The 25,612-nt window shown below is 34.4% G+C and overlaps 2 protein-coding genes and 2 long non-coding RNA genes across 4 annotated transcripts; 2 read left to right on the plus strand and 2 right to left on the minus strand.

The window, feature by feature from the left end:
• The first annotated feature begins 2,516 nt into the window (after positions 1-2,516).
• LOC116159152 (protein ALP1-like) lies at positions 2,517-3,964 on the plus strand. Its single transcript, XM_031472083.1, has 3 exons — positions 2,517-2,705; positions 2,764-2,977; positions 3,033-3,964. Exons 1-3 carry the CDS (start codon positions 2,673-2,675, stop codon positions 3,740-3,742), a joined length of 957 nt encoding a protein of 318 aa, XP_031327943.1. The 5' UTR covers positions 2,517-2,672; the 3' UTR covers positions 3,743-3,964.
• LOC116181896 lies at positions 3,861-4,893 on the minus strand. The gene is made up of 2 exons (XM_031502372.1): positions 4,738-4,893; positions 3,861-4,690 (listed from the first exon to the last, which is right to left on the minus strand). Exons 1-2 carry the CDS (start codon positions 4,844-4,846, stop codon positions 3,861-3,863), a joined length of 939 nt encoding a protein of 312 aa, XP_031358232.1. The 5' UTR covers positions 4,847-4,893.
• A 7,138-nt stretch (positions 4,894-12,031) lies between these two features.
• LOC116173116 lies at positions 12,032-12,848 on the plus strand. Its single transcript, XR_004145876.1, has 3 exons — positions 12,032-12,159; positions 12,527-12,656; positions 12,712-12,848. It is a non-coding gene; the product is annotated as an uncharacterized LOC116173116 (long non-coding RNA).
• Positions 12,849-17,919: 5,071 nt separating this feature from the next.
• Positions 17,920-18,615, minus strand: LOC116159731. Its single transcript, XR_004143038.1, has 3 exons — positions 18,485-18,615; positions 18,115-18,425; positions 17,920-18,049 (listed from the first exon to the last, which is right to left on the minus strand). It is a non-coding gene; the product is annotated as an uncharacterized LOC116159731 (long non-coding RNA).
• Positions 18,616-25,612: the final 6,997 nt, after the last annotated feature.

Here is a 25,612-nt window from a genome sequence, read left to right on the forward strand (position 1 = left end):
CCTTCTCGTGTTAAAGTGAAATGGGAAATTTGCCTTGTCCGCCTAAGAGGCCTGGTAAGTATCGTAGGATTTCATCTTCATTCTATGAATAAATAAAAATAACCTTTTGAATATGGAAGTTTTAAAAAATAGCATTTTCTATCCAACTTACAGCAGTTTTAGTAAAAAGTACAGCTTGTAAGGAATAGGCAGTGCCGTTTTTTTTTCGTTTTCAGAAGTAACTGTTGTGTCGTTTTCTAAATATATATATATTTCAATACTTATATTTAACATCGCCTCATCTTCTGCTAAATTACACGACGAAACAAAATCTTTGATGCAAAATACTCCTCTTGAATCTCACAAACACAATTTGAAAATCGATTACTAACAATTATTTGAAACATAATAATTCCTTTGCGCGTTCACTTATTCTGAAATCGCGCTATTTACTTCAGCTGCTGAAAAAAAGGAAACAAGAGACCATTTCTTAAAAATTCCTTCTGAAGAACATTTTTGTGTCCTTTGGTCACAATTCATTCGATATATGTGATACAATTATAGCAATAACAAAAAAGTTTCTCGCATGTTGAATTTTTCTCTGCGCGGATAATAAATGCGCGATTTTGTAGGGCCTGTTAAAACTATACTAATATCAGATTAGGCATCATATACGCATAATTGGAGGCGCATATCATTCTAGTTCAAGACACCGAAAGGATTATAATGATATAGTTCCTAGAAAAAGAAATATGATGATGTAAAGATAGAAAAACGCGGATTTACTGACATCGTTTTATCTTCAATACTTTAAACCTAAAAATTAATTATTTTTAGTGTTATTAAAAATTAACGAACACCATAATTTGATTGTGTGTACTATTGACAAGCTCTCATTGAAATTTCGTGGCTCTATGTTGAACGGATCCGGAGTAAAAAAATAAATAGTGGAGCCGCGCACGGATTTTCCATAAGCCGTAATGTATTTCATATGACTCCTAACGTCACGTGACTTTTTCGAGCGCTCCGGCCTGTAAGTATCGTAGGCCTCGCTTAGAGAAAATGTAACAGGTTGAATATGTTAAAGTTGGAAATGCCTGCAACGTTTATTTAACATACAGAATTGTTTGCGTTTTAGTATCGGACAGTTCGCCGTTTCGAATGTGCAGTAAAAATGTCGAACTGTAGTTTCGGTTACCGATAAATCAGTGTATACTAAATCTGTTTATTTCGCCAATTTTGCAACTGAACGGCCATTAATTTTTGACACTTGTATATTTTAATACGTAGCGATGAACAGTTTATTTTGAGTTACTCCTTGCAATCCAATAGCATTTACCCCCATCAACAACATCAAACTGTATGAATTTACATATAAATAAGTCAGTTTCAGCCCAACTTCGCTACGATTGTTTACTAAATAGAGTTAGGAACAATTATTAGTAATTTTATTACCTCGTGCCTATTTTAACTACCCCCTTTCCATACATTTCATTATACGTTCGTACAAGTATAAAAGGTTCAGACTAACATATTTTCCGAGAGCAATAAAATAAATGGCAGACAAACGCACAAAGGAACTGTTTGCAAAGGACGCTTTGTACGTAAAACATATTCTAAACTTTGATTACATATTCTTATCTTTAAAACAGACTCGTCCGTTTTTTCCTCCACAATTCACGTTGAGTTACTGCCGGATTGATTAATGTTTAAAAAGTGCGATCCAAGGGGATAAAATAAATCACTTTGTAATTACGAAACGAATAGTAGCATCGCATCTCCGGAAACAGCTGGTGTTTTAGGTCGGTTTGTTTTGAATAAAATAGCGACGTATTCAGCGTTTTGCAGTAGTAAAATCGCTTTGAAAAGCAAAATCAATGCTGCATTTAGCTAAAACTTTATATTTGTTACGGGCGACAATGCATACAAATTGGATGCAATTTATTTCCGGTGCTTAATTGTTCCATTCCGGTGATCCCAGTGGAAATGTGTTTCACAATAAAACAGTATTGATGTTATTATACTATAACATTAAATGGCAGCAATATAGCATACACATTTTTCCAATTATAGTTTACCGCTCTGGCATTCAATAATTGTTTGTTTCTCTGCAGACGAAATCAATTTCCCGCGTCAGTAGCAAATGGAAATTTTAGTATTTTTAAACAGTCACTCGAGCAAGATAGAGAGGTCTACAGTACGGAAGCGATTTTATTCGCCTTTATTGTTTAGACAATTACAAAAATCCATGATCGAGTCCGGTTTAGAACCATAAACCCTCAGTGACGTAGTCGAGTACCTACCAACTACCAAACGAGCAGGCTTCAGGCTGTAAAAATATGTCTAGACACTAAATCTTGCGTTGTTCCTACATGATGTAGGTACTCCTGATGATCGGATACATTTTGTATAAACTACGAGAACTGTTAAGTCAGGAACACATTGTTCTGGTGTGACTCCACACCACGCTATCCGACATGATGTGTGAGACGGACTTTTGTGTGCACATTTACTGCTTTCCTTTTACCTGAAAGAGGAGCTCTAAGCTGTACCGCGCACGAAGCCTCGTGTTCCTTTTAAAAATTGCTTCGAGCTCGGACGCGCCCGAAATTGGATTTCCCTTGTCCCCTCATGCACCACCTATTTTCTAGGGGCGCGAAACACTTTTGAGGTTATATACCTACTTGTCCAAAATGAACAACTTCCAAAAAGAATTTGTTTTAAAGGTAGGTTTCTCTTATATGCTGGTATATACTTAACATATTAAAATAAATTTGAACACAGACGTTATTTGATAATGCAGCTCAAAAGCTGATGGATTTTGATACAAGCAGTAGTAGCAGTTCCGATTTTTCATTTGTTGAACAGGATAACTGCAAGAAGCGAAAGATTTGCCTGCGTGTTAAGAACTATGTGGAGAATATAGTACGTGAATATACAGAAGTTGAGTTTAAAGCAGATTTTCGCATGTCGAGGAGTACTGCGTATAAAATTATTAGTAAGTAGTAAGGTATATAAAATTAGAACATTTGTGTGATTTTCTCCTTTCATAGATATGTTCGAAGAAACAAGCGTTATACCACAACATACAACTGGCAGGGAAAAAATTACTGCGGAGAAAGCTTTTCTCCTTAGTGTCTGGTATTTGAGCAACCAAGAATCATTTAGACAAGTTTCTAGTCGTTTTGATGTGACATACAGTTCGGCTCATAGGTGCCTCATTAGAACAGTTAATTTCCTATTGTCAATAAAATCAGATGTTATACGATGGCCGAGCCTAGAAGAAATGGAAACTATTAGCGCAAACTTTGAAAAAATAGGAGGTATAAAGAAAGTTATAGGATGCATAGATGGAACGCATATTGAAATAAATAAACCTAGACTAAATCAAGACTCTTACATTAATCGTAAAGGATACCACAGTTTATTAATGCAAGGTGTTGTTAATAATAAAAAAAAATTTATAGATGTATTTTGTGGCGAGCCTGGCTCAATGCACGATGCTAGACTTCTCCGAAAGTCTGGAATTTATAGAACAATACTGAACAATGCTAATGTTATGAAGAACTATATAATATTGGGAGATTCTGCATATCCAAATTTAGACTGGCTTGTTACACCATTTAAGGATAACGGGAAACTTTCAGTTCGACAAAAAGAATTCAATAAGAAAATTTCAGCAACCAGAGTTATAGTTGAAAATAGTTTCGGTCTTCTGAAATGTAGATTTCGACGCCTAAAAAAATGGAAAACATCAATGTAAAACTGTTCCAAGTTAATTATGGCTGCAGCTATCTTACATAACATATGCATAGACGAAGATGACTACATCGAGTTGAATCTCGCGGATAATACTGATCCTGAGGAAGTTCCATATCATTCTATCGCAGAACCGACCAATACTTCTCGGCAACAACAAATCTTTTGTGAAATGTATACAAATAACCCAATGTGATATGCAATAAAATAAAACTTTTATTTCTTACAAGGTACAAAATATGTAACCAAAAAAACATGTACAAATTAATAAAACCGATCACAAATAATGGCGGTTCATTCTCGTGGAAGTCAATTATCTCTTGTTGCATTTTTAATCTTTCTTCATGTCGTTGCTTCTTCGCCTTACATTCTTCCCTTTTTAATTTAATATATTCTACGAGAGATGTTTTAGCCGATGCTTTTGTTTTCTTCTCGCTTTCACTGGCAACGTGTTCATCAGTTTCAGCTACAATAGGCTGTTCAGTAGATTCACTATTTGTAAGGTCCGTAAGGGGAGCGTTATTAGAATTAATTGAATGTTGGCAATTGTTTGTGGGTTTATCTCCTAAAACATCATCCATCAAGTCGAAAAATAAAAAGCGAGCTGGAGCCTGTCCGGTACGATTGCGATTATCTTTAGCTTTTGAGTAACTACGGCACAGACTTTTCCATTTGTTTCTTGCCATTACTTCTGTAATATTATGGCCGGAACTTAACATATCGTTACAAATATGCTCATACACATGTTTACGCTTTAATGGATGATTGAGATCATCCTTATGTACATTCATTGCATGAATGAGATCTACTGTAGCTTGATATGACCACACATTTCCTCCTTTTGAAACATTTCCCTCATCGAATTGATTTTCTTCGGTTCTTTGTGTAGTTACATACTCACAGTTTGCATTTGTTTTGGCATGAAATAAAAGGCTGCCAAGAAACTTCTCATCTGTAATGCAAAATAGAACAAGAGGTCATGTAATCTGCAAAGCTTACCATTTTGTGCCCTTACGTAATCATCATGATTTACAATAACATTATAATGTTTATTTGTTTGTGGGTCTATTAACTCTAAGTTGTACTCATCCACAGATTGCAAATTCATCTTATATAAAAAATCAAAATACACATAACCTCAAAAAGGAAAACAAACCAAATTATTTCCCTGTTCCATTTGAATACGGTGGCAACTACAACTAGAGCTACTCCGAACGAACTGCACCAGAGCTTCACGCACTTAAATAGAAAGCGACTATTGTTTCTACACTATAAACAATGACCATGCTTTATTACGTTACGTAAGTGCTTGTTTACAATGAACGTATACGTAAGAAATACATAAAAACTTAAAAATTTCGCAAACTTGAACTGTATGGAAACATACGAAGGTGTTTACAATGAACGTAATTTTTATGTACGTATACGTAAGCGATATGTAAGTCTTGCGCATAGTCGCAAAAGTTGAAAATGTTTCAAAGTTACGTACGGTCAAAGATCATACTACTTGTAGTATGATCTTTGGTTTATTGTAAACAGCTAAGTAAATTTACGGAAATGATACGAAGATGTACGAGTTAGTGTTTGTTTACAATGAACGTATACGTAAATATTTCATAAACCGTAACTCGTACATATCCGTATCGTTTTCGTAAATTTACTTCGCTGTTTACAATAAACCGTACGTAACTTTAAAAAAATTTTCAACTTTTGCGACTATGCGCAAGACTTACATATCGCTTACGTATACGTACATAAAAATTACGTTCATTGTAACACCTTCGTATGTTTCTATACAGTTCAACATTGCGAAATTTTTACGTTTTATGTATTTCTTACGTATACGTTCCTTGTAAACAAGCACTTACGGTTTATGGAATATTTACGTATACGTTCATTGTAAACACACACTAACACTTGAACTTATAAATACTGTCACTATGCAATAGTCATGGCGACAAGTAGTTCTTTCGACAAAAAAGAAAAGAAAATATTGGGTACATCCTATAAATTCAGAACGCCACTTTCATGAGTGCCATACGTTGATACGGCTCCTTGAAATGGAAGAGAATGATGACCGATTTCACATGTATTTCCGAATAAGCAAGGACCAAGAATTTACATAATTGGTGGAGTAAAATATTAAAAAAATGAGAGTAGTATGTTTACACATTATGTTGTGTGACAAAAAAGATTTTGAATCGGAAAACTATTCCAATGGGCCTGAATCTTGTCTGACTTTCGTTCCACCATTACGATAAAATTCCATAGACCGAGCCATTTTTGTGAGAGATAAATTTAAGGAATATTTTACATCAAGAGAAGGTAGCGTACCTTGGCAAACTCAAATTGTAATAAGCTGTAGAAACAGTTTCATCAATTTTTATCGTCAGATTCCAAATAAAGGCGCAAGAGGTAAATATAGTCGGAAAATCGGGAGTTTTATTAAAATTTAACATATTTGACCACCCGTCTTAAACTTAAGCCACGGTATCTCGCTGGCAGACATGACTTTTTCTACTTTATTTTGTATCAGAACACTTTACACAAAAAATCAGCCATGTAGCGATAACTCCCTCTTTTTTCCGTAGCCAGCTCTCCGTCTAATTATCTATTGAATCTCACGAGCCATTATATTATTACCTTCCACCACTTCTCCCCGCTACGAAGTGGCGCCCAAATGAGTAGTGCCCCAGAAAAACCATCAAAACTCTGCCAGTTACGAGGAAAAAATCCAAAGAAATGGATCCGAACACCGGATCTCTGACGTTTTCGCCCGAGACGCTGCAGGAACTCATCCATTCAACCACGTTCCCGATTCGACGAGAAGTGAGACACGAGACCCTTCACACACACCATCGACAAAGCATGTATACTCACGTCTTCGATGACAAAGCCCTCGTGGGTATGGCAATGCTGCTCGAAAAGGTCATTGCCGCATGGTGGCAAGGGGCCTCGGACCATACGGACATGGATCGACGCCACCACCCTCCAACGCAAAAAGTTCGGACCAGGGAAGCTCCTTCGGCGCTACAGAGCTTTACATCGCAAGAAAACGAGCGTTGATCGAAGAAGAGCTCAGTGAGGAAATCCAATTATACATTGCTTTTGCATCCAAGGACACGGAAGAAGATTCCGCACGCTTCTTTCAAAACCACGGAAGTTTGAAGACTTACAGCCACAGCCAACCAAGCACACCGCAGAAGCCACCTCCCGTAAACTCAGGTGCACTTACTGCAGGGATTCGCAGGAGGAAGGCCTACGAGACCGAAGCTCCAAAACCGCCAACAATTGCAGTCACAGCGCCCAGCATTTCACGCTCCACCATAATCCATATTCCTTCTATCCCCCTCCCCCTTCTTTTCTTATCCTTATTCTTTTCTCTTCTCTCTTCGCCTTCTATTCTTACTTTTCTTTATCCGACTTAAATTAACTGTACTCCCTTTATCTGTAAACAAAAGAAAAAATATATGTGGCAATGAACGTTATACACGTAACGGAGCTGACACGTTTTGGGCCGTATCCGTTTCATTCGCGTTTAGCGAAGTTAAAATACTAAAAACTAGGATTTTGTGCAATATAATAATTTTTAGGAGCTATAAGAAACGCTGGAAGCATGGTTTACTTAAAACCAGCGGTTATTGAATTATAACCAAAATACGCAACTGCATGAATACGAAAACCTCGGATTTTCCAAAACCAATTCTAAGTGTTCAAAAACTTATGGCATATAACATTTTCAAAAAGAATGCAAGTATTGAAAATATGAGCTGTGAAGCAAACTTCCAAGGAGGTTGGTATTGGCGAAATGCTGATGTGGAATATTGTTAAGGAAGTCAAAAGCAGTAGCACTGCACGCTCGCCTCGGAAAAAGCGACTTTGCACAACAAAATATGAGCATCTCGAAGACTTCGAAAGAGCAGCTATACTTTGTTTCAAGGGTGCTGAACCTTTCGTCACACTATCTGACGTCATAGCAAAATTAAGGCTGGTCGTAAATTAGTAGTTGGTTTACATATTGTCACATTGACGTTTCAACTTATTTATTAAGGTGTCACTATCGTTCATCATTATTAGACCGCCCAAGTTGACAATCACTTGTAAGGCATCTGGTTCTGATAGGTTTTTTCCTGTTCTTAGGTTTTATAATGGCTAAATGGTCATGTATTTTATGTAGAGGAAGTCCGTTGGTATGAATTAAACCTTTTCAACCGTTTGTAATCACCTCATGTAACCGATTCTTTGCACATCCAAATGGATACTGCCAGAGCATCCGAAACTCTTTGAGATGAAGTGTATGATGGTTACAGAAAACGCATAGGAACATTTGTAACTTAAAGTTTGTTTAGGCAGTTCGTAAATTAATATTTTGTTTACATAATGTTGATGTGAAATTAAGTATGCTACCAATGTGAAGAATACGCGTTAAGTTGCGCGAATTTTAATGACCCTTAACTAGCCATTTGCAGAAGTAGAATAGGCCATGGTTTATCGGTAAGCCTTTTGCATTTATACATCTTACAAATTTGAGATAAAGCGTAGTCATTATACCACTGGCTCATTGAAATAACAACGCATACATACAGTTTCTGTTCTTTTGCCACACAGTCGAGATATTCGCATAAGGATCTTGAATATCTTCTGATCCGATTTATTTAAAAAAAAACGCAATTGTGAAAGAAAACAGGTAGTGAAGAAAAAACTCTCAAATGTTCATATTCAAATCGTATGTACAAAAGACAAAAAGCGACACTACACCACAAATCCATCTTCTGATCCTGCATGGAGTATTAGGTATATACCGGACCCCTTCACTACTTCTTTTTCTAACTGTTTTGAGAGTACCATCTTGACAGCTTCTTCTAAAAGACCCTTTACTGTATATCCAGGTTTCGTCTAAAACCACAGGTCGTAATGGAAAGAGTGAAGTTTCGGTATGTTTAAAGTCTCTCAAAAATTGTAGTCTTCTTTGAACTGCATAGGGCTGTTCCATTAAAAATAATCTATTGGAGACGGTGCATCTCCGCCACGTGAATTTCAGTTTCTTCAAACTGCGGGACAAAGAGGTACCAGATATTTCTACGCCATCAAGTCGTTGAAGATTACTGTGTAAGGAACGGAGTGTAACATTCTCACCTATAAAATCAATTCAATACCTAAGTGTTCTGGCGAACATCTTCATTCTGTGTATCGGTTCGTCATATTTACCTAATGGTAACGGGAATGACCTAAATTCATGATATGAGCGAATCGAACCATTATGTGGTAAAATTTTTAAAATACTTGTCTATTAACGGCGTTGCTGCACTGTCGACTTGCCTAAGCGTTTTTAACTTTGATGATATTTACTTCACTTTTAACACAAACTACCTAATCAAAAGGCATTTAACACTGGAAATCTGTCTATAACGAAAATCGTTTGACGGATTGATATTATGACAGATCAATTGGTTTATTTGTCACGACTTACGTTAATGACGTAATTTTTTTGTCTCAATCGATTTAAATGTAATGAAGAGAGAATCACATTTATGACGTCAGGTTCAGCACCAGTGAAACAAAGTATATACGAAGACATGTCCATAGATTCTTTTTTAAAAATGAACTTCCAACATTGCAAAAAGTTTTAAATGTTGTCAATGATGATGATTCTCTGCCAAACTTTAAAAGAAGAACATTATAGAAAATTTTGCGAAAAATAGGATTTAAATATGAAAAGAGATCCAGAAAAACATTCTTAATTGAAAAGCTGGAAATTATTTTGTGGAGACGTAAATATTTAACTTCTATTAAAAAATTTCGAGAAGAAGATAGGAAAATTTATTACATGGATGAGACTTGGGTTAATGCTGGACATATCAAAAATGAAATCTGGAAAGATTCCACTATTAAAACTGCAAGACAAGCATTTTTGGAAGGCCTTTCAACTGGTGTCAAGGACCCATCTGGGAAGGGAAAAGGTTAATTGTAGTCCATATGGGCAGTAACACTGGCTTTGTAGAAGGTGCATTTCTAAACTTTGAATCGAAAAAGACAGGTAAAAACTTAATATTGCAATATATTTGTCAGTATTTTAATAGTACACTGAGAAAAAGAGTCTAAATAAACAGTTTACTTGAATATTGTATAATTACCAAGAGTATAATGATTGATTGTCATAAGGTACTTGACTGTTAATATTAAGTAAACTGAATTACTTGAACTTGGTTATTTGTAATTAAAAAAAATATTGTTACTGTAGCAACTCTGTGATACTGACACAAATAACTTATAGTTATTTAAATTAGGGTATTTAGTATTAGTGAACTGTTGAACTATGATGAACGAACTATTTTCAAAATTTAGTTACTGCCAGTAATCTGTTATATAAATTCAATTGCATTTATTGCTACTGCATGGAAACATTTGACATTAATAAACTGTTTAATAACGATGCATAACATAAACGCTGTATAACAGTTAATAACTGCAATGTGCAACTTTGCAAAATTCACTTACGGCGTCCATGTACCACGAACACGTCATTTATCATTTCGTTTGTGCTTGGCATCTTGCGTTTAAGAACGGCGGCGTTCCAAAAGCCAAAAGTTGTGTTTTGAAAGTCAAGTATCGTACGTTGACTTGACCATTGTCATTGTATACAAACTGTTTTACTGTTATAAATATCCTGCTATGAGTTTTGAGTACGTCAAAAAGTTACAAACGTGGGGGCTGGAGGAGTTCGTAGACATCTTTAAGGGTAAGTATTCTTACATATAATTATATTAAATTTACGTATTCCAATTGCAAACATCATTGCGTGTTGTTATGCCTATTTTGAGATATAAAGGAACTTTTTATTTTCCAAGTATCCAAGTAACATTATACATTTTACATTTACATATGAGTCAGTCATTTTAATAATAAAATGTACATTGTGCTGTGAGTTTAGAACAGATTTAAAAATAGAGACAGTGAACGACTACAGAAATAATCTTTGCACGAAGTGAGATTTATTTTTCATACGGGAGATTGTATGTGCCCAAACAAAAAAAATTAATACAATTACGCACGTTGGTACAGTTTTGTCATAACAAAATTATTAATATTGACGTATATGCCAAGCGTTACCAAAATCACCTCAAAATTAAATATTAACAAATTGTATGCTTTTTTAACATTAAATAATCCAAACTGGCATTTGATATTTATACATATGTAATTAATTCGGAAAATAAACAAATATTAATATTAATTATTAATAATTAAAACTTTTGTGGGGATGCAGTAAAAAAATTAAAAGTAAAACTCTACTGTTTTTTAAATTTACAAATCAAGACCTCTCATCATTAATTATTAATGTTGTTTCAGAAGAAGGTATCAACGATGAAAGTTTTTGTCTTCTAGACGGGGATACTATTGATAACCTATTTAAAAAATCTGGTCCAAGGCTAGTTTTTAAAAAGCAATTTGCCATTTTTTTAAGCGAAAGTTTGCAGGGGCCTCATATTGAAACTTACTCTACGCCTATTTTGGTATTAAAATATTATTTAAACTTTTGGTTTTTCATCATGAATGTTTAAGAATGTGACCAACAGTGATACCACTAGCATTAGTGACATATCTTCCATAGCTAACATGATAGTAATCCCGGCTAATGACCTACAAGGAAGTCTCATTAATACATCTACTACAAGTTACCATCACGATATTACTGATAGTTACGATATGTTCCAACCAAGCACTTCTAAAAAAACAAGAAGCGAAGATTCTTTCTTATTTCCTTCGGTAAATATTTAAGTATACCTATACTGTGCAAAAATGTGTAAGAGAATGTTGTAGACTTTGGAAAATTTATTGAAAATGCATGTGGACGGAAAAATTATCATGGCACACAAACATAAACTCAATAACGATGATCGACAAAAATTGGCAAAAATAGTTGTCAATCAAATCATATCCACACACAACTATGCTGAGTATGCGACTAGGTACTAATGTAATATAACTACTAAAATGTATTCAAATTTCAGAATAAGGGCGGGCACGTTTTTGGAGGCTGCCAAAGAAATTATTAACTTGTTTCCAACCGAAAAAATTGAAACGTATTACATTCCCTACTCCCCGCCAAAAGGATCTTTAAGAAGGCAACCTGCCCGCGGAAAGCTGTGGTCCAGATATGTAAACGTCCGTGCAGCGTTAAGGTTGGCGGACAAATATAAAGTGACAGATGAAAATAAGGAGAACCTTGTACTAGAAGAAGAAAACGACAAATATGAACATGATTTAGCATTCTTAAAAGTTGCAGTGGAACCCCAGCAAAGAGTTGCTCAGTGTTGGGAATCAACATTCCGTATTAGGCAAAAACGATACAAAAGTGAACCCATAGAAACATATTTTGAAGCATTTCCTTCTTTAAAACTCCAATTCGGAATTGAGCTGGTAAGTAGAAACCAAAAAAATGTTTTAATAGACTGGTATTGCTATATTGTGTCCAGCCTAAAGGTTCTATGCATTAAAAAAGCTTGACATATGCTAGAAATCAGTTGCGTCTTTTTATAAGAGTATTTAATACATATGTTATAACAATATTTCGCAATTTTGATATATTTTATTTACTTCTAAACATAGTGGCGCACTCACATATCCTCTTCTTGTAAATCTAGTTTCTTTTTAAATCTGAATACACAGTAAAAAAATTTTATGATTCGAAAAAGCGCAACTTCTTGTCTTGGACACATTGTATTTTCATTTTGTTTATAAATGCAGTTAGGGTATGTTAGTGATTTTGTTTGTTTTTTTTTCGTAGTTGGAGATTGACTTTAATACTTTACATCCAAATAAAGCGAACATCATTTACGAAAATTGGCCAAGTGTTTCAAAAGCAATATTATCCGAAGCTAAAGAACGAAAAATTATTATTGAAGAAAGAAACGAAGGTAATCATAATTAGATATCTATGGATGGTTATGTACCTAATAAGTTTTTTTTTAGATTTGTCAACAAGTGCACTTCTATGCTTGCCATATTTATTTTCCCCAACTACTGTAAAAAATAGTAGTAAAAATAAAATTGGGAACTGGCGTCCAAGCCGACTTGAAGTTCAGCATAGTTTTTTCTTCTGTACTAAAGTAAGTAGACAGATATTTACGACTTCATGCAAGGTGTTCAAATTCCAAATCAAAATCAGGCAATTTGTTGCTCTAAAAACGTGGACGTTTTATAACATTCTAAGATTGAGTTATTTATGACCATATTTCCATTTATATTCAGATTGCTACCGTTAAAATGAATACTGTACTTACTTCATTTGGTGTAGTAACATCAGTACTCTTACATATTATTACGCTTTATTATTCATTTATTGTTAACATCGACAACTTTTAATAACACGGAATATTTTGTTACATTCTAGAATTTATTGGAATTAGAAAAAATAGTAGACGCGAGACAGCATAAGTTAGAAAAATATCAACTTCCTTTACAGCCTTTTGGTGTGGCAGTGGGGGATGTGGGACAAGAAAGTTATTACGTGTATAACCAAAATATTAAGTATAAGTTAGAGTCTAGCATTAGATGCCTAGAATTATTATACAAACTGTTTCATGCACTTAACCTAAATTATCCTGCAGAAAGCAAATCTATTTGGCAATTTATCGAAGAAGTGGTTTATGGGATGCCTGTCACGGGTAAAACAAGTAGTGCTGCTTCAGCAATAGCTGATATTAATTATCACCTTAAATTGTAACTACCTATACCTACTTTCGTAAGTTTATTAGTTTAACTATAATCAATGGTTTAACCATTGGTTTAACGCTACTGAATAACTTATGTTTTGATTATCACAATGGTCATTTGTGGTTTGTGCTTGGAAAATTACGGAAATGTTAAGTCATTAGTTACTCATCTTAAAATAATACATAATCTTAAACCGAATGATACATACAACTGCGTTGAACCTAATTGCTTCAGAAATTTTAGTTCTTTAAATTCCTTTAGGAAACACATTAAAACTCATGAAAATATTAACTCTCACCTCACTCGTAAATCACTGCTGGATGTTACTACAAATAGTACAAACTTGCCTGACAATAACTCTACACATAGTACAGTTTGTATTGATGAAGACACTAAAACAGTGGTGTCGAATGAAAGTGAAATCCCACGTTCAATTATTGATAACAACTTTTACAAATCGTTAATCGAAAACCGTGTTGTTAGTTTTATCGCTAATATGTATGCAATGAATAATCTTACCCGAAAAGACGTACAAGTAATAATAAATTACATTAAAAATTTATTTGGCGAACCTTTAGAAGTTTTGAAAATTGATATTTTACAGATTCTAAAAAATAGTACTCAAATAAGGCTAGAAGACAGTGAAAGAATTGCTTTATATTTTGAGCAATTAAAGAGCTTATTTTCTGGTTTAGATTCAGATTATTTACGTCTGAAACACTTCAAAGATTCTCATTTCTACATTCCTCCTATTCAGTGTATTATTGGCCAACGAGAAACCACAAGAAACAATGCTGTATATGCACAAAGTAATGTAAGCCAATTTATTGAACTATCAAAAATCCTAAAACTTTTTTTTGAGTTACCAAACGTTTTAAAAGAAACTTTAGAACATTTAAACATTTTGAAAAGCAGTAGATTTTATCAAAACATATACCAATCAGAATTTTGGAAAAACAAAATTAATCATATACATTTACAAGATAATGATATCATTTTGCCCTTGTATATATATTTCGACGATTATGAAAGTGGAAATCCTCTTGGGTCACATGCAGGCATACATAAAATCTCTTCTATATATTGTTCAGTTCCAGTATTACCTCAAAAATATCAATCTCAGTTAGCGAATATTTTTCTGTTTTCATTATTTCATAGCTCTGATTTAAAGGAATTTGGACATAAAGTTATATTTTCTAAATTGGTGGAAGAATGCAATAAGTTATTGTCGGATGGAATTCGTGTTAAAAATTTTAACACACAGACAAACATATATTTTTGTGTTGCGTTAATATTGGGAGATAATTTAGGTCTAAACACAATATTGGGATATACAGAATCTTTTCGAGCAAGTTTTTATTGTCGATTTTGTAAATGTAATAAAACTGTTTTGGAATCTCAACTGACAGAAGATGCTAATATGTTAAGATCTAAATTAAACTATGAAAATGACCTTGAAACTGGAAATACTACCTTAACCGGAATAAAGCAAAGGTGTGTTTGGAATAATGTAGTCACATTTCATGCAACAGACAATTTGTCAGTAGATATTGCGCATGACATATTCGAAGGAGTCGGGTCATTTGATATTTGTGAACTGTTGCATCGTTTTATTATTGTTGATAAAATATTTACATTAGGCATTCTAAACAAGCGTATAAAGTACTTTAATTATGGAAATCAAAATATAAATAAAAATATAAATATAAATAAAAAAATTTTAGATATTGTACTTTCTCAGGAATTTTTATATTCTTCTTTACAAATTACGTGCAACTATCTTCAAGAATTAATTTCAAACCACCATCAATTATATATGGAGTTGTTTAATTTACCCCTTAAACCAAAACATCACTTCTTGGTACACTACCCAAGAGTGCTAAAAACTGTAGGGCCACTGTCAAAATTATCTACCCTAAGATTTGAGTCTAAACATCGCGAATTTAAAAAAACTGCTGTTGGAGTAGCTTCTCGTGTAAATATTACGTACACTGTTGCAATAAAACATCAACTCAAATTGTGTGCAACATTTATGGAAGAAAAAGGATTTATGAACTATCCTCAAATCGAATTAAAGGAATAGATGGAAAGTGTTTATCGTATAATTTCTGATTTTGACACTATTTGTAATAATTCCGGGCAAGATTGTAACGAATTCAAAAATGAAGTGTATTTTCTTAAGGCTTTAACAATTTCTGGTGTAGTATACAGGCAAGGGGAAATAATACAAATTAAAGATAAGAGATTACGATTTGGCAGAATTGTGTACATTGTGGTAAACAAAAATAAAGATATGTTGTGTATTTTTGAAGAGATTAAAGTTTTGAATTTTAATAATCAATATTTTTCATATAGTATAGAGATTTTAAATCAAAATCTGTGTGCCAACTTTTCCGATATTTTTATTAACAAAAATATTCATTATACTAAAATTAAAGACGAGCAATATATTACATTATTTAAATACAGATACCACAAATTAGTCGATTGCGATCAGAACGTGTAGGTTAACCATTGGAAAATATTAGTTATTTAGTAATAAAGCTGTTGTTTATGTTATAATATTTATAATAAATAAGTATCCTCTTAATCTAAAGATGTAATTACACCATTATTATAGATTTTTTTAATAATAGTTATTGTTTTCATATAATACAATGTGTACTTAGGTATATTGTAGAAACTTTATTAAGTTGGTTATTTTGTTATATTTTAATATATATAATGTGAAGTTTATTTTATATCAGTGTATCAAAAATGTATCTTTTCTTTTGCTTGTACTTGTATATGCTTTATAAGTCAATAAAAAGACTATTGTAACAAGAATGATTTATTTGTTATATATAAACAAATACAGGTATGTCAAAATTTATTTATATTTCAAATGTAATCCTTTAGTGATTGCCGAGTATACTTGATATAGGTAAATAGTTAAATAGCTCTAATTGAACAGTGTTTCTGCCATACAGTGCCTGTTTATTACGCTCAATTAAATAGTATTTCAATACTACAACAAATGTACTTACCATGAGTAAACAGGTTATTAGCTACTATTAAAGTGAGACAATTGCCACAATGATTTTGGTATTTAATCAATAGTCTATTCGCTTTTTACAGGTAGTATTTATTTCAATAAAGATAATGCAACTATTTCATTACTACAAGTAAACAATGTATTAGTTACTACCAAACTCGCCCCTGCCATAAACTAGTCAGATGGTTGCCATTATTGAATTATATTCTTATAAGTAATAACGAACTTCATAAGGATCATACGACATTTTGGTTACTATAAATAAACCCGTCTTAAGTGTAGCAGAACAGGATACTAGACACTATTATATATATATATCACTGTTACAACAATTCATATTTTTAAAGATAAATATTCTTTGTCATCAGAGATTAATTAACTGCTTATTTATTACTAGTAACTAATTTCAGAAAAACTTATACACTAATAATAAGTCAACAGTTTCCCTGTCCCCTATTTTATGCAACTTTTTATTTGGGGATAATGTATTTTTATTAAAGGTTAATGAATTTTTTTCTCAGTGTTATACTGTTACTGTTACTTTTCAGGCGATTACCACGAGGATATGAACGGCAATGTTTTTAAAAAGTGGTTGGATAGTGTACTTGATCTTTTGGAAGAAAACAGCGTTATTGTTATGGATTGCGCTCCATATCACAGCGCAAAATCTGAAAAAATTCCAAATAATAGTTCAACCCAGCTAGCAATTGAGGTGTCATTCGACGTCAAATAAGTAACGACACCAATTTCAATAAGTGCAGTATAACATAAATTCGACGTCGAATCGACTTAAGTGGTGTTTTTTGACACGTCGATTCGATGTGAGAAATAAGTTAAATAGGTGTGATTTAACTAATAGGTATTAGGTAATTTTCTACGTCGAATCGACGTGGCGGATTACTTATTTTCTACATGTCGTTTTAAACTTATAACCATACTTCATTACTATCCTCTCTTTTTAAAGAATAGTACCTACAGTTAATAAGAATACTGTTTTTTTTTTTTTTTTTTTTTTTTTTTTTTGAGGGCATTAACTGCTATGGTCATATTACCCCAATTAGGGCGCCCCCAAATCTCTCACTACACTTTAGATCTGTCTGTATATACCTATTTCTCTTAGAAAACTTAGGGTACTTTTTGCATTTATCGTTGCACAGAAGTTTTCGACATATTCTCGATTTAAACTATGCAGCGCCCTTTCGTTGTTATACATGGGCATTCCTGAATTATGTGCCGAATGGTTACAGCAGTCCCACATCGTTCGCACTGTCGGGCAATCTCACCCTTAAGAATGTGTTGGTGCGTTATCTGCGCATGCCCTATTCGCAGTCGGTGCATTTTTACATTTTCTTCCCTAGTGGCCTGGTCTAACACATAGAGTTTCCGTACATCTGGTTTTATTTAGCATAATTTTCAGTGTGGATAAAAATGCTTATAGAATGCGACCTACTATTACTAGACCAGCAAGTGTGAGGTTTTATGAGGATATTCAATTGCAAGGTATCGCTCTTCCGGAAATTCTGGAAAACACTACACAAGAGTTTGCACCGTGGATGACTCCTGCAGTCGAAATAAGAACGGAACTTGCGAAATACAAAAAGTCAACTACAAACAGTAACACTTACATACAGAAATTCCAAGATATATGTAATGAATATCCTTCGTATGAAATCATCTATACTGACGGGTCTAGAACGGAGAGAGGTGTTGGAAGTGCGATGGTGATTGGAGAAGAGTCCTATGAATGGAGTTTATGTTCGTGGTCCTCAATTCGCTTTGCCGAACAATATGCGCTGTGGCAGGCGTTGTTATATTGCTCCATCGGCGATAGAAAAAATTTTATCATCGTCACAGATTGTATGGAAGCAGTGAATGGGATCTCTGAAATATATCCTGTTGATGCGATGACGAAAAGATGCCAGTCCATTCTCAAGTTCTTAAATGGAAAAAAGGCTATAATTATTATTATATGGGTACCAAGTCATATTGGTATACCTGGAAACGATCAAGCAGACCATGCTGCATGCCAGGCTGCGTTAAGTAATCACATTGATGTTAACCTTATACATCCGTTGGACTTAGGAGAATACCTGAAAAAGAAAAACCGGTTAATGTGGCAACAAAAATGGGCTGAAAGTAACACTCACCTGACCCGAATAAGAATACTGTTATGAACTTTATGGCTGGCGTCATGTCAGACATATTACCTATTATATGTAAAATATTGAATATGTTTAATTTCATGATTTCTATGTGGAAATATTTCGTGCGAATGCATTATGACAAACATATATCTTTTGCCTTCAAAAAACACAAAGCCCCTCTGAAATAACTATTATGAAAATAATAAAAAATAATTATTCGTTTTTCATTTTTATGGTTGTACATTTTTGGCAGTTTAAGTATTTTATTCAAACATACAGTCATTAATAATACCTAAATATAATTATATTTTAATTGTATAATACATATTTATTCATTCATGCTAAAAAACATGTATGATGATATTTCGGCCGTCTACGATAGCCAATAAATATGTCTGCCTTCTCGTTATATTAATCTAATAAGTAGAGTACCCTAATTTGCACCTATATTTTCGACTTCATATTTCAGGTTGGTGAAGAACAAGCTACTTTTGATACCTATTACCTAATTGGTGTACAATATTACCAATTTTTATACACCTAATTGTAAAAAATTCATGTAAATACCGTATTATATACTTATTGGTGGTCTGTTTAAGTATACCTAATACGTGTATTCGCAACTAAGTATGTTGGGAATTCGACCTTAACTAACTAAACCAACCTATTAAGTGTAAGTCTTAACACCAAACTCCACCTACGTTCACTAAATCGACACCTATTAGGACCGCATGTAACTTCTTTTGGTAGATCACCTGTTTGCAACACAACTTATGATGGCAACCTACTACCAGGGATTCACAACCTATTACCTATTGTTAGGTTGACATTGATACCTACTATTATCTGTTCATCCACCAGATGCAGTAAAGCTCCTCCCAAAAAATTCCCGGCAAATTTAAATGAACATTTTTAATTGCCCGAATTTTCAAAATCTGTAACACACGCAACCGCAACTAATTTGCTTCCAATTATAACTGCCGTATCTGAATTGACATCCTTAGGTCTTAACGTCAAACCTATCATTGCATTTTGTATTTACCTTGCCTCAATTTTCCGTTAATATCATTTATACGAACAAAATAATCTTTTTGAACTTAATAAACAATTTGAAACTATGTACTGCTGTGTGTTGAAAGGTCAATATTCAAAACATAACTCTTTATAACTTCGTCGTACAATGTGATATGCAATTTTAAATTTCCCGGTTTTTATAATTTTGTGACTGTGAAACGGGTCTGTTATTACATTGGCCAAAATTTATTGGGAGTGGCTTAACTGCATCTGTTGGGTGAGCAGATTATAGGTGAAACAGACCGGCACTTTCGCGTCATTATTTTACTCGAGTGAAATATATTTATTTTGGTGAAATGGTACTAAATAGGTGATCTGTCGTTTCGACCAATAGGTCGAAAAAACTTAATGATGAAATATTCAAGTTATTTCAACCTATTAGTCGAAATGTAAGTAACCGTATTCTCTTATTAGGTGTCTATGAAATTTTCTTCTATTCCTATTTAGTCATTTTCTCGACTTTGGTCTATATCTCCTATTAGGTTACATTTATAACATGAACAAAGTTACCTAATAAGTCATGGAACGAAAATATTACCAATTAGGTAACAAGCGTCCCTTTAGTTAGGTTACAAATTGGCACAAATAAGGTCCTTCTACCTACTGCTCCTATTAGGTGATACAAAGTTAGGTATATGCCACTCCTTAATTGGTATTTTTAACGTACCTCACCTATTAGATGACCATTTACCACTACCATAGTTTGTTGCATCCTAATAAGTGTTTATTTCACCAATATGTCACCAGTGCCTAATAGGTAACATATTTACTTTTACCTATTCAACATAAACATTACATAATTTCCACCTACTTTGGTCGGATTTCTTTTGCCTCAGGTTGCCAACACCTAAATTGCTAGCTGGGAAAGAAACAGGACATTATTACTTGGTTGCACAGGAAACGTATAATTGTAGAGGATCAGTTATTGATGATCCAACTGTTGGAGTTGCTTAAGTCATATTCTCTGTCCCATTCAGCACCCTACGTAATAGATGAAATGGTAAAAAACAGTGGACGAACTTTTTCACGATTACCTCCATATCATTGCAATTTAAACCCCATAGAGTTAATTTGGGCGCAAGTTAAACATTATGTAGCTGCCAACAACACTACATACAAAATTGGTGATGCGAAGAAACTGTTAGCAGAAGGTATCGATAATATAACCAAAGAACAATGGCAAAATTGCGAGAAACACACGATAGAGGAAGAAAAAAAGATGTGTGATCTGGATGGAATAGCAGAGAATATGATGGCGATGATAATCAATTTGAATTCAGATAGTTCCACTGCTGGAGAGTCAGACGATGAAGATACTGACATATAATCAACAGTAAACGGGAGGAACAACGAAAGCAGAGTACGCGAACAGCACAAACTTATAAGGCTTACAACTATAGGGGGCGAACACCAGCCACTGCGAAAGTCATTGATGCAGAAAAATGCCCCGAGACTATACCATTAGTCAGATCTTGTCGGAGGTTATCACATTCCCTTTGTCAGCACCTACTTCCGCCGCACCATTTTGTAGTAAATTGCCTTTGAAGTTTCGACTCCCACATCAGTCAGATCTTATCGGGGGTACCACATTTCCTTTGTCGGTACCCGCTTCTGACTCCCCCATCACTGTCATATAAAGGCCCCATTTTGGTGGATTTCGCTAAAAAAACCTCCAGAAAACAGTACCTACTAAATTTTGGGGCACTTCCCATAGTTCGACCTAGAAGGCGACACGAGAAAGAGAGACCGAGATTCGAGCTTTAAGAAACTAAACCGCGTGGCGCGTGACAAAATTCGCAACGGAAAGTAACTTTTGGGCGCCCGAAGTCGACTACCCTTCTCGTGCTCCTTGGAAAAGGTGGTTAATTTCGCGCCTAGGAAAACAAAACAAAATTCCGTCACGCACGATATGACGACGCGCCACATGCACATCCGGCGGAAAACTAAAACGTGCTGAACCAGGGCCGTAGCCAGACTGTATAATCAGGACAGGCTCACAAACATTCAGGACAGGCGGCCTATTCCTGAACTATGACAAATGAAGCAAGCATACATAAACGTGTGTTTGCTATGCCACTGGTTCAAGATTACGTCAAAATGGCGTTAGAAACGTATACAAACTTGTTCCAATGATATCGAGAATATGCCTCCAGACTGAAATCTGAAATGTAGGTAATGGCATTTCTAGTTTTCAAAAAAACACTACTGGCTTTATTTTCATAAGCACTTATTTTATTTTGCAAATAACCACTCGGCTGGCCTAAATTAACAAAAAATTCTAAATTTACTAGGTTTGTGAACACACGTGGAATTTTTTTTAAATAATGAATAATAATCTAAAATCAAACCCTGAATTTCTCAGAGTGACCTATTACTACATTAAATGTACCCTGGAACGAATTTAATGCTCATCAAACAGCACAGACGATAGCAGATATCAAATGTCACTTACTTTTACACACTTGTTTTTTCACGGTAAGCAATCGCAATCCTCTACCTTTTATATTTATATTTAATAACATGCTCGAGAAAAATACATCAAAATAAAGTAGTACTTCGCATTTTTTAAATTTAAAAGTTTTTAATCACCGATTCTTAACCAGATTAAATTTTCTCAATCGTCCTCGTAATAGAAGCGTATATGGTTAAAATTTTTCAGAGATTTTCGCAAGTAAAAAAGATGTCATTTTGCAGTTTGCGCATGCGCACATTTGATTTTTTACTACGTGTTTCCCTTTGCGAATTACATTTCTAGTTTTCGATTTTTACTAAATGTGATGTTTTTCTATACTAGAAGCAAATTCGAAGAAATATTGTCATAAATAATAAAGTTGGGACTGCGCAGAATCTAATGTTTACAATATGAGATATGTTTGCCTTCGTTGAAAAATGCGCTAAGAGATCAAAGCTTCACCAAATATTTGTGATAAACCACCGACTTCACGAGACGCCCTCGGCCATTTGAGATGTTGATATATCGTCATTCTATACCGATAGACAGTGCAGCGTTGCGGGTTTTAAAAAACATGTTATACATAGATATGTTCGTTTAATTGATAACCGCAACATCGTCAATAGTAATAATTATATATTTTAGCACACTAGTAAATTACAATAGGAAATTCGGAAATCTGGCTAGGGCAGGCTTAAAATTTTTCAGGGGAGGCTCAGCCTGCCCTGGCGTACCTCTGGCTACGGCCCTGTGCTGAACCCTCATTGGTCAAAAAACCGATGAGAGCGTAGCATCCTTGGCCGCAAACGTTTAAAAGCAGAGGTCAAAACTCTGCAAAGACATTCTTGCTTCGACCAAAGAGTATCCATAATAAGAGATACAGCGCAATGGTATAAACGCGTGTTGGCTATAAGAACTCGCCCGCTAGGACTCCAAAAGCGGGCCCTCGCGTAGAGGTGGCCAGAACTAACCGCCTCTTTAAATATTGGCGCGTATTGAAAATTTACAGAATTCTTTATAGAATTTCGGTTTAAAATATTTGCGCGGTTGTCACATTTAATTTTCTTTCTTATTGGCTGTATAAAATGTGGACATGATATAATTAGAAAACTCAAAACATTACTTAAATATAAATGAAATCAGCAACGATTCAGTACCTATTGTTAATTACATTGGTATTTTCCTGTTTAGTTGGCGTCTATTGAATAGACAGTAATTACTATTTAATTTAATAACCAATAACAGATATAATTGTAAAAATGTAAATTAAATTTGTTATTATCCATCCTTTTTAGATCGTCTACTACAATCAAATTAAAGTAGACAACATATTTCATAAAATTGGATTTTATGATGAGCATAGCGATTATTTTACAGGAAATTTTGTTTGCTTTAATTTTGTATAGATGCCTACATACGCTGAGTTGTTTAATCATTAACAATCAATCATTACAATGCAATAATCCTTATGTCCTCAGAAAAAAAGCATCAGTCTAATCCAATAATCAGTCAAAATATATAGTGCAGTTAAATAATAAATTAATAAATCTGCACCCGTCGAATAAATTTAATTAAATATTTACACGTTATTCTCATTTAAACAATTTAATTAAAAAAATACTCTCGACCCGCATTTTAAGCTGCAGTACTAGCGCGCATCGGTCTCCTAGCAACTAAGCTTCGTACACATGTTTTTCAGTCACCATTGGCTAGCGGAAAAAACACAAGTATATGTATTTAAATTTGCCGCTCAACTTGAGCCACCATGCATTCTGCTATAGTGATTCATCCATCTAAACGATTGATAATGCAGTGTATGTTCTTATTTTTGAAAACAACATTTTCTTCCACTCCAAATATAGGGTTTCTGGAGCGTTTAAATATCTCCGGAATGCGTGGGTCGATCGGAGTGAAATGTAATGAGATTAAAGGGGTTTCTAGTCACATCGACTGGTAAAAATATGGTCCAAATCGGCCAAGTAGTTTTTCAGTTATCGCAAAGAAACCATTTTTAAAGAGGTGGGGTTGCGTTGGTCCACAGATCTCATTTTTAACTGATTTGAACCATTCGATCACAACTATAATCCAATGGAGGCAGTTTATTTTGTTTTATTATATTGTTTGGCCGGCAAAAATTAAAAAGTGAAACATTTTTTCCGGGAATCTTTCATTCTCTTATTATTTGTACAATAAATACTATAAAACGTCTATTTGCCTATTTTTTTTTTCAAAAAATTTTCGTTTATTTCCTCGCAAGTCGGAAGTAAATATCGTTCGTTAGACTACTTCCTCTAACTAAACGATCTAGTTCGGTCGACTTTTCCACACGTCCGTCGACGGTAGGACGACGGACAGTGTGTACAAAGGGGCAAGGGCAGAGACGTAATCAACGCGAGCTTATTACTCGCGCTTACTGGGAATACACAGTAAAAAATCTATTATTTACCGCTCAAAAAACGGCTTATTGTTACACGAAGAATATATCTTCGCACCTATGAATCAAACCAACAAGCGTTCGGACCTTAATAAATTGTGCCATAACCGTAGAATGGAATTACATACCTTTAAACATCATACATTTCAAGGAATAATAGATACCTAAATAAGTGCAAGCAAACACTAAAAATTTGGCAACGCTGGGATTTTTGCAATGATATTTTTCTACAATCGATATCCAAAGTAGACATTTGCGCTCGTATTTGACAACGCAAACGTCATCTTTTTCGAGGAATGTCACTTTGTCGCTTATAAGCGACAAAATAGAAAAAACGCTCGCTCTCCCAATTATTAACTATAAATCAAATATGCATTGCTCAGAGTATCCAATGACAACGAGTAAATGACATCTCTCATTTGGGCATAAGATTAAAATGATTTGAGTGAAAAATTTAAATTTTTGGAAATATGTGAACTGCTCGATTGTAGAAAAAACCTTGTGTGTAATTCGAGCGCAAATTGATTGTCGATTTCAAGAGATTGCCGCGCTCCTTCGTCGCGCGTCAACTGTCTCTTTCAATCGACAATATATCATTTTGCGCTCTTAATACACAAATAGCTATTATAAACTTCTAAACAAGTAGTTGCCTTGAAATAGCCCCTTAGGCGTAGCGTACGCCAATAAAATTGAGAAAAAGCACTAAAATTTGTTAGGCAACACACAATACATATGCAACACTATTCTCTATACCGTTGGATCTCTTATTATAGTTACTCTTTGCTTCGACGGCGCTTCAGGAATCAAAAAGCTCTCCGCCTGCGCAAATATCATACTACCTACACATGTTCTTTAGCCTGCGGAACCAGTTCGCCTTACTAATAGTTCGGCTTCGCACCACCTTCCACTAGCCAGAACACCCGCATTCGCGCTCATTACAACGACAGCGCTCGCCGCGTGCACTTCGGCTACCATTTTGTATACAGGGTCATTCTTGACGAGCGTCAGTTAGAAAGATA

This window comes from Photinus pyralis, unplaced genomic scaffold (genome assembly GCF_008802855.1).
Source record: "Photinus pyralis isolate 1611_PpyrPB1 unplaced genomic scaffold, Ppyr1.3 Ppyr1.4_LG1, whole genome shotgun sequence".
Classification (NCBI taxonomy): domain Eukaryota; kingdom Metazoa; phylum Arthropoda; class Insecta; order Coleoptera; family Lampyridae; genus Photinus; species Photinus pyralis.